This window comes from Phalaenopsis equestris, unplaced genomic scaffold (genome assembly GCF_001263595.1).
Source record: "Phalaenopsis equestris unplaced genomic scaffold, ASM126359v1 Scaffold000202, whole genome shotgun sequence".
In the NCBI taxonomy this organism is placed as follows: Eukaryota; Viridiplantae; Streptophyta; class Magnoliopsida; order Asparagales; family Orchidaceae; genus Phalaenopsis; species Phalaenopsis equestris.
In genome coordinates, this window is record NW_018164644.1 from 22081 (window position 1) to 31057 (window position 8977).

The 8977-nt window shown below is 36.5% G+C and overlaps 2 protein-coding genes across 2 annotated transcripts; one reads left to right on the forward strand and one right to left on the reverse strand.

Moving 5' to 3' along the window:
* Positions 1-4287: 4287 nt before the first annotated feature.
* On the reverse strand, positions 4288-5578 carry LOC110022842. Its single transcript, XM_020721962.1, has 5 exons — positions 5493-5578; positions 5357-5396; positions 5095-5259; positions 4572-4682; positions 4288-4482 (listed from the first exon to the last, which is right to left on the reverse strand). Exons 1-5 carry the CDS (start codon positions 5525-5527, stop codon positions 4432-4434), a joined length of 402 nt encoding a protein of 133 aa, XP_020577621.1. The 5' UTR covers positions 5528-5578; the 3' UTR covers positions 4288-4431.
* Positions 5579-7145: 1567 nt separating this feature from the next.
* Positions 7146-8081, forward strand: LOC110022641 (F-box protein At1g10780-like). Its single transcript, XM_020721690.1, has one exon. It carries the CDS (start codon positions 7561-7563, stop codon positions 7978-7980), a length of 420 nt encoding a protein of 139 aa, XP_020577349.1. The 5' UTR covers positions 7146-7560; the 3' UTR covers positions 7981-8081.
* Positions 8082-8977: the final 896 nt, after the last annotated feature.

Genomic DNA, 8977 nt, shown 5'->3' on the forward strand with positions numbered 1-8977 from the left:
TGTCTTAATTTGTTTCCTTACTAGTAGCTCCTATAATAAGTTATTTATACCCCTCTTTACATAAATATGAGACACCCTAGTTCTACTCTTTTCTATTCTAACACAAAAAATGCCATAAATTTACTGATTCATCTCACATTGTTGAGTCATTTTTTAAATAGGTGATTAATTTGTATGGGCTACCTAAAATAATTGTTTTTTATTGAAATATAAAATTCATGAGTTACTTTTGAAAATTTCCAGCTGGATTGGGGTAGTTAATAGGCGTTTATGCGATCTATTATGTTTTCTAATAGAGAACCATGCATCTGATTAGAATCTGATAGTATCAATGCCTGAATTACATATAATTAAATTGTTAGTAAGTCTATTTGCACCAATTCATTTGAAAGCATTATAAGGTTTCAACCCGTAAAGCTTATTGATTTTATTTTCTTTCCTATTAATCCTTGACCTTGTATATTTACATAATCATTGATGTAACAGTGCATGACTTTCATTAGGATCTTCACATAAAATATGCTACTAAGTACTAACCATGGAAATCATAAGCTTTCTATTGATGTAAGTAGGATGTGCGTGCAATTTAAGCTAAGAGATGAAGTATTGGTGTTTTTGAACTCAAGAAGGTTTTCTTTAGAATTCTTGAAAAAGGTTGGGTTACTTAAAAAGTTTGTTAACACATTAGAACTAAACCCTAATTCATGAAAATTATGACTTCTTGCCTATTCTTTGTATTCTTCTCTTTTTTCATTCATATCTTATGAATTTACGTCCGAAACTTTCCCAGACAAATCTATCTAGCTTATTCCTTGAGCTATTTTCAGAAATTGTGTCCGATATGGTGAATTCCATAAATATGTTGTGTCCTAGTGCTATCAACTTGATTGCGATGATTCTTTTATTATTTTTCAAGAAGCACACAGTTTACCACCTGAATTACTTTTATGAATACTAAATGCTAAATTCTTTGCAGGTAAATTCTTACAAGCCAGAAATATTTGGCATATTTATAATTTTACACTTGATGAAAACGATAGAGCAAGTAAATAATATGAGCAAATTTAGTTTTATGATTGGATAGTTGTTAATTGGTAATTGATTATTTTTTTGTTTCTTTGAGTTATGCTTTTGAGAGATGTCTAATAGGACTGACGCGGGGCGCATGGGGGATCGGCTGGTCCTCTTGGAGGGGGGGCCCCACCGCCCCCTCCTTCCTCCTCCTTCCTTTCCTTTTTTTCCCTTCCTTTTTCTTTCCTTTCTTCCTCTCTCTATCTTCCTTCCTAGGTTTTTCCTAATTTAATTCCTTTTTCCTAAATAAATAGGAGTTGAATGTTTAGAGTTAGGGGGTCTTGATTTTGAAATCTGAATTCAAGGTTTAACCTTGGTAATTTCCCTTTGAGGGCTGTGTCCGCTGTTGAGATAGTGCTCCGGCTGTCGGTGGTCTGGCTGTAGCTCGTCCACTGAGATATTTATCCCTTCCCTTTCGGCTGTCTACCATACTTTCCACAGCTTCCCTCACCCAGCCATCATCCCTGCAGATCCCCTTCCCCTTCCCTACTGCCTCACCATCCGTGCTGCTCACCTGCAGCCAACAGGCTCCGTAAATCTCCAATCCCCTTCCCCAAATTACCGCAACAGCAGCCCCTGCTCATTCCCTCCCCTCCTCTGAGATCCAGCCAGCACTGTTCTCTGCCGTAAAGTCCAAAAAATGCTGCTGCCACTGCTCTGCCTTCCTGTGTTCTGCCTCCTACCAGCAAGCAACACCACCATGCCTCCTCTCCACCTGCTGCTATAGCCCCACTTCGGCACGCCTCCCGCAGCCAGCTAACTCCCATTGTTCCTCCTGGATAGCCAACACTCGCCGGCCTCCCGCCTGCATCCTTGCAGACCAACACCGCTCCTGCTGCCTTCCAACAACAACAGGCTTCCTCACGGACAACCAGTACTTGTCGCACCTCCTCCCTGCTTCCTTCAGCTGCAGTTCGACACCCCTACTACGGTTGATTTCCTGTCCACCTTCCTCCACAGCCGCCGACACCTCTCCGGCCTTCACCATAGTGGCTGCTCTAGCTCATCCCTACGGACTTCCTTCTCGTCAAGCTTGTTGTGTCTTCATTTGTTGAGTTTTTATTTTGTATGTTTTGTTCTATGCTTTTACTTACACACTTTCTTTCTTTTTTCGAGTCATCATTATAACCATGTTTAGATCATTAATAAAGTTGTCTTGCGTCGTGGTTTGGGTTAACTCCCGTATCATGGACAAGATGCATTCTTTTATTAATTTGATTTCTAATATAAGATTGATTTATGTGATTTGCTTTGGGCTGCTAGTTCAATTCGTGGTAGGTCCCTAGTTTCAAGCTTTCTATTTAGGTCATTTATGTTGGCATGGTTGCCTTTCGTTACCCATTACCTTCGCTGTAATCATGGGGCTTTGATGGGATCTTATGGGGTATTTTTTCTATGGTTAGTCATTGGTTTTGCAGGTTTTACAATTGGAGGCATTTAATGAATCTCAATTTGGGATTGTAGTAGGAATTGAGTGATTTTCTACTTTTTAGATTTTTCTTATCGAGATGATAGTTTTGACTTTATGCATATAACATTGGGAGGATGTTTTGCCTCCAAAACGGTCTATTGAAGTTCCTAATTATGCTCTTAATTGTTTGGTTCATCTTGTCACGCTTTGTTGACTACAGGTTTATATAAAATGTAGTTCAAACCTCTCAGTCATTTTTTTTTTTTGTTTTAAAATCAAATATTTTAGTGACTTTGAGATGTTAATATTATGTCAAAGTTCATATTTGATTAGATGATTTTTTTTTTGGCTGACGTGTTAAATATTGAACCAAGCTCATCTAAATCTCATTTGAACCTCAGGCCCATGTTGCTGCCATTGCCAGGGCAACTATCATGCAAGACATTTGACGGCTCTTTAGAAGCTCTAACATAAACCACCCGTACAATTTGATTTTTGGACATAGAAAAATAAATTGCGTTGAAGATGTTTGCCATATACTTAGCATGTTGAATAGCAGAGTTATGGCCGTTTTCTTCAGTAACACATTTTGGAGTATCCGACTTCATTGATACTACGACACATCATATGTTCTATTGAGAATGAGAATTTATAAAACCGATCCCAAAGTGTTGGGATGAAACTAACGATGATGTGATGACATACTACATCTTTGGGCACTTGAATTTTTTTGGGCTTAAAAACTTGATTATCTCAAAAGTTTTTTTTTATTGCATTTTATCATTATTTTTAAAATGTTATTTGCATTAGTTTTGTATTAGCGAATCAACAGTTGTAACTATTAGAATGATAATACTTGTGACTGTTGGAGACTATATCATCTGAACAAAATCTATCAAGGATATGCATGGCTCAGTAAATGCTGTTTTTTAGTGAGCACTACCGCTATATTCCCGAGGTGGCTTCTTGTCTAGTTTCCTGTACATGTGTTTGAGTTGGTTTTTATTATGGAGCATTTACATACATACCACATAATTCTTATTTATTTACATATCTAACACCTAAATTTTAATTATTACATTTATACTCTACCCAAAGTATTCATATCAAATAAAAAATACCATTATAACTTTTAGAAAATGAAATACACCTCATGCATGAGTAAGGTGTTATGTATGTAATAATCAAAGTTTACATAAATACATAAGAATTGAGAGGTATGTATGTGAATCTTCCTTTTATTATTGTTTAGTTGTTATTTATATGCCTAAACTGAGGTTTAATTGTACAATTCATACTAAAGTTCATTCCGATAAATTGGACCTTAGCATCTGGTTTCATGCTTCTTTAGGCTCTACTATTATATAATCCAGAGTTTGATCTGTGATTACAGTGTCAAAAATCAATTTTTACATATGCAATTTTGATAGATGACTTTTTCCTGAGAATTTCAGAGGTATCATTGGAACTTAAGTACACTCAGGAGGCATTGCGAATGTACTAAACACAACGCACACATTGTTATTTTTAGGATAATTGAAGGTAAATTTGTCAACCATTGACTTTGGATGATCTAGATTTTTCTTTCCTTAAAATTAGAGTGAATTTTGAAGTATAAAAAAGTAGAATCAATCTCAATTATTTAAAATGGTTCATATGGTTGGGATCGACTCATTATCCGAAAAAAATCTTTATCAACTTGAAGCCTCACCAAATGTAAACTTTTGTTGACATAAAAATTGAGATCTATCAGTTTCTAAAATATGTTTTATGTATAAACCTAAAGTAATTTGATTGTTCAGTTCCAATTAGGTGGGGTTACTAATATCGAAGGATAAGAAACCAGAAAGAAGTAATTATCAAAGCAGCAGATGCATGATTGTTAACTTTCCTTGCACGCGCATGTACTACAGGAAGCTTCGGCAACAGAGCAGTAGTTCACGAACGCCTCAGATTTCCTTAATAAGCAGGCTTGAGGAAAATTTCTGAAGCGCTTGAATGTTCTAAATGTAAAGGAACACACTTTGAGGTTCAGATGAAATAAGCAAGGATAAGAGAAGCAGCAGCCATTGTACTGATGAAAGGATATCTTTTCCTCTAGCATGGTATAGTTGAGCAAGAGCAGTGCATTATTGTTTATTATCGAGCGGACCTGAAGTTCCTTAGCTTCTTCGTGCTTCCTTCTCACAATATTGCATATCTGCGAGGTTAACCAGTAAGAATCCCAGCATTTATCTTAAAGCATAAACGATAGAACCATATAAGCGATATAAACAACATTGAAATAGGAAATTGCTCCCTTCTATTTAGTTTCTGGCGTGGGCGAGATAAATGAATACAGTGCATATTACAAAAAAAAAAAAAAAGCTTATTTAACGTACCACACAATTCCTTTGCATTTATATATCTATAACCTAAATTTTACATTTTTATATTTATACCACCCAAATTTTTTTTACCACATCGAAAATATCGCCATTTTAACTTTTGAAAAGTGAAATACGACTTTCATGCATAGGTAAGGTGATATGCATGTAAAAACTAAAGTTTAGGTGTTAGATATTTAAGTGATATGAATGTAAATCTTAATTTAAAAAAAAAAAAAAACTCACATTATCGAGCTCCTTTGTAAGAGTTTCAGCCTTTCTTAGATTGTCATCTGCCATGAAAAAGGATGAAACTCCAGCTAGTAGATTTTCCATCTCAGTGACAACATTTAATGAATTTGCAACTGGGTTGAGATCCTTGATAATTTCTGTAATTTTGATGTCCGGAACCTTAAAAACCAGACGTAGGGAAAAGAAAAAAATAATCATCAATTAGTATGGCTGGGGGGGGGGCTAATGAATATCCCGGCGAGGGATTCGCGCCTACCATTTTCCATTTGGTGTTTGGAGATGATTCAAATGAAATCCTGGGAAAGTATGATTTACCAGTTGAAGTAATATCATAGATTTATAATATAGTCGGCATAAAAGATAATATCAAACATTCAGAATGAACAAATAACCTCTGGCTAGCATTGGACTCTTTGACACATTCCATGGGACTTGAAATTCCTAGATCTGCAACTGATTGCTACAAGAGCAAATATGGATCATTAAACAAGCTTTTACTTGATTGAAACATATTGTATGTACAACATGCATGAATCTACCATATCATCATAAGAAACAATAGCAGCGCTAACATTAAAAAAATAGGGTATTTACATGCATACCTCCCAATCTTATGTATCTACATATCTAACACCTGAACATTCATATTTGCATGCATACCACTCAAATCTTTTGACATCACATAAAAAATATCATCATCACTACTTTTAAGAAGTAAAATACTCCTTTTAATGCACAGCTTTATGACACAAAGGTGTTTTTAGTGAGAATATCAAACTTTGGGTGCTAGACATGTAAATATATAAGAATTGTGTGATATGTATGTAGATTTCACTAAAAAAATTCGTGATAACCAATAGCCGCAATTCATAAAACATATGGTAAGAAAATTAATGATGCTAGATTCTAAAGAGGTTGAAAGTTTACCTCCCCTTTTTTTTCCAACCCAAAAAATGAATTCTGTTACCTCAACCATTAAACACTATAAAATAGAGAAGTAGACTATGATATATTTAGTATGTCATTATTATTCAAAGTTTTCACCAATTTATAGTTGAGTTATCGAATAAGAGGTTTACTGAGGACAAGGTAGGATCAAGAGATTCACGTCTTCTATGACTCACATAAGTCGTTATTGAGTTATATCATGATTGCACAAAGTTTAAGAGCCTGTATATGGCTTGGTGGGCTCTTGTTGCATAATACTCGGCGATTTTAAATTTGAGGGGGAGTCATGATTAATGTAGATAATTCTCATGTGAGAGGAAGATGTTAAAGCATATTAATCAAGTGGATAATTGAAAATTATGTTGGCAATCCTGAACACACCAGACCACATTTAAAATTAAAAAATATAGATAATAAAAAACCCATCCCTCCCCAATGGGCCAAAACGAGAGGATTAGTAATGAAGAGATCTATATGGTTATTTTTTGTTTGAAGAATAGGACCTATGAAATTTTTCCTATGAAATTTTCTTATGAAAGAAGTTGTTAGAAGTTATATTAAGAAATAATTTACTCCTGTAAAAAGTTACGAGGAATAAACTATTTCCCTAAATTAGAAGTTATTTTCTTTCTTATTTTATATTTATTTCCTAGGATTTGGAGTTATTTACTTTCCTATTTTAGGCTTTCTAATTTTATATTTTTTCTTTTTATCTCCAAATAATTAATATGAATTGTAATTGGAGATATTATGTGATATATCTTTCTTTTCAAATTATTTTCTTTTTATTATCTTTCCAATTCTAAGATTCATGTAAAATTTATTTATACCCCCTCATATCAATGAAAAAAATCCCGCTTTATACGACATCATTCTAAATTTCAACATGGTATTAGAGCAAAGTTCCATACCCTAACCGCCGGTTTTCCCTCTAGAGCCGTTGAACTCCCTTCCTGCCATTCTCCTTGTAGGAAGGGAGGGACGCTCTCTCCCCGAGCTCTTTTATGCCGCACATGAAGTGTTTCATTGGATTGATTATTTATTTAAACTGCCACACTATTCTTTATAGGAACAGTTCCTGAAGGTTGCAGGTAGAGGAAAGAAAGAGAGGGTTTTTAAAAGGAGGATTTGTGAGTGGCTTGTCTCAGCTTCTGATCTTCTGAACATATGCCCCTTAACAGTTTCTTGAGAACTTTAGCCTTTTTTCGTGTGGTTCTCTTGTTGAAAGTAGTAGAACTTTTCTGCAACAATGATGGATATGTTACCTAATGTCATTATCCAACAAATTAAATTGCACATAAGCATCACTCGAGATGTTTTACCTACAACTGTCTCCAAGAGGTGGAAGGATTGTGTCCATTACAGTCCATCACAAATGTCTTTCATTCCGTCTCTGATGCATATTCCACAATCTCCTGAATAATCTCCATTGCCATCCGCTTGGAGGAGCTAGTTGTTTATTGCCCCTTTTTTGCACCAAGCCTTGCCTTCTAGATCTCCCTCCAAAACAACATGCTTCGCATCCTGGAGCTTCTAATGGACAACACAGTTGACAAGTGCTTTGGGGGCAGAGCAGAGGGAAGTGGTGGTCGAGTCGACTGCATTGGTGCAATGCATAACTTGGAAGCTCTCAAGCTTTGGGGTGAATCCTTAACCAAGTCTCCAAGTTGGGGAGTTTTTAAGAGGCTAAAGACTTTGGAGATCATTGAAGTAACACTTTGTGATGATGCATTGAAGGATGTTATTAAGGCTTGTCCTAATCTGACTGATTTGGCTTTTCTTGCTTGTGATGGAGTTGCAACTGTGTCCACAAAATTGGAGTGGTTGGAGAGATGCAGACTAGATTTCTTAGGTCCATGGAATTGCTCAGTGTCTATGAAATCGATGAGAGCTTCCGTGCACTATGCAAGGTTTGGCATCCATCTGTCATAGGAGTTATTCCTTATGTCGGTCTTAACTTTGATGTATATGAATCTCTGAAGGAATGGAAGTGACTTTTTTTTTCGGACAAGTTTGGTGTTTGATCCTTGAGGTTGAGCGATTATGGAACGATGACAGCACTTTAGCTTCAAGTGAGCATTGTGAGATTTTCTGCAACATGTCCTTCACTGGAATTCTTCATGTGGCAAACCATCCCCCATAATCTTTTTCTGCATCAGGCCCTCTTTCAAATTTTTTTTCTATTTTAGGCCCTCCTCCGAATTCTTCCTACAACAGGTCCTTCACCGAAATTCTTCCTACAACAGACTCTTCTCCGAAGCCTTTTCCTGTATCAGGCCCTCATTCGGAACTTTTTCCTGCAGCAGACCCTCCTTCGGAATCTTTCCTGCAGCAGACCCTCCTTCGGAGCATTCCCGCAACAGAGCGTCGACTGAAATTTTTCTTATATTAGGCCCTTTTCCAGAGTTTTTTCTACAACATATCCTCTACCGAAATTCTTCCTGCAGCAGACCTTCATCCGGAGCTTTTTTGTGTCCTACCCTATAGAGCTTTTCCCATAGCAAGGCCTACTTTCAGGGCTTTCTTTTCTTTCTTTTTAGCATGTCATGCCCTTTAGTTTTTTTTTTGGATATTGTTTGCTTTCCTGCAAACTCCTCTGCTACCTACATGCACAGCAGGAACTGCAGTCAAAGACAACCGCAGTCAATTAGAAGTCAGTTTTTCCTGCAATGTGCATTCTACCCTGCAAACTCCCCTACAACATCACCTATAAGAGTCTTCCATCTACCTACCGACACTGTAGGAACCACAGTAAAAAACAACCACAGTTGTCTACTTCCTTGCAAACTCCGTTGCAACATTATATGTAGGAGTCTTCCGCCTACCTACGGACACTGCAGGAACTGCAGTCAAAGACAACTGCAGTTGTCTATATCCCAACAAACTTCCTTGCAGTATTACCTATAATAGCCTTCCGCCTACCTATAGA

Coding starts and splice junctions, on each gene's coding strand:
- LOC110022842 (XM_020721962.1), bottom strand. CDS start 5,527: ATGGAATGTGTCAAAGAGTCCAATGCTAGCCAGAG. Junction 5,397..5,492: donor GAGTCCAATGCTAGCCAGAG/GTTATTTGTTCA, acceptor ATACTTTCCCAG/GATTTCATTTGAATCATCTC. Junction 5,260..5,356: donor CAAACACCAAATGGAAAATG/GTAGGCGCGAAT, acceptor CTGGTTTTTAAG/GTTCCGGACATCAAAATTAC.
- LOC110022641 (XM_020721690.1), top strand. CDS start 7,561: ATGCTTCGCATCCTGGAGCTTCTAATGGACAACACAGTTGACAAGTGC.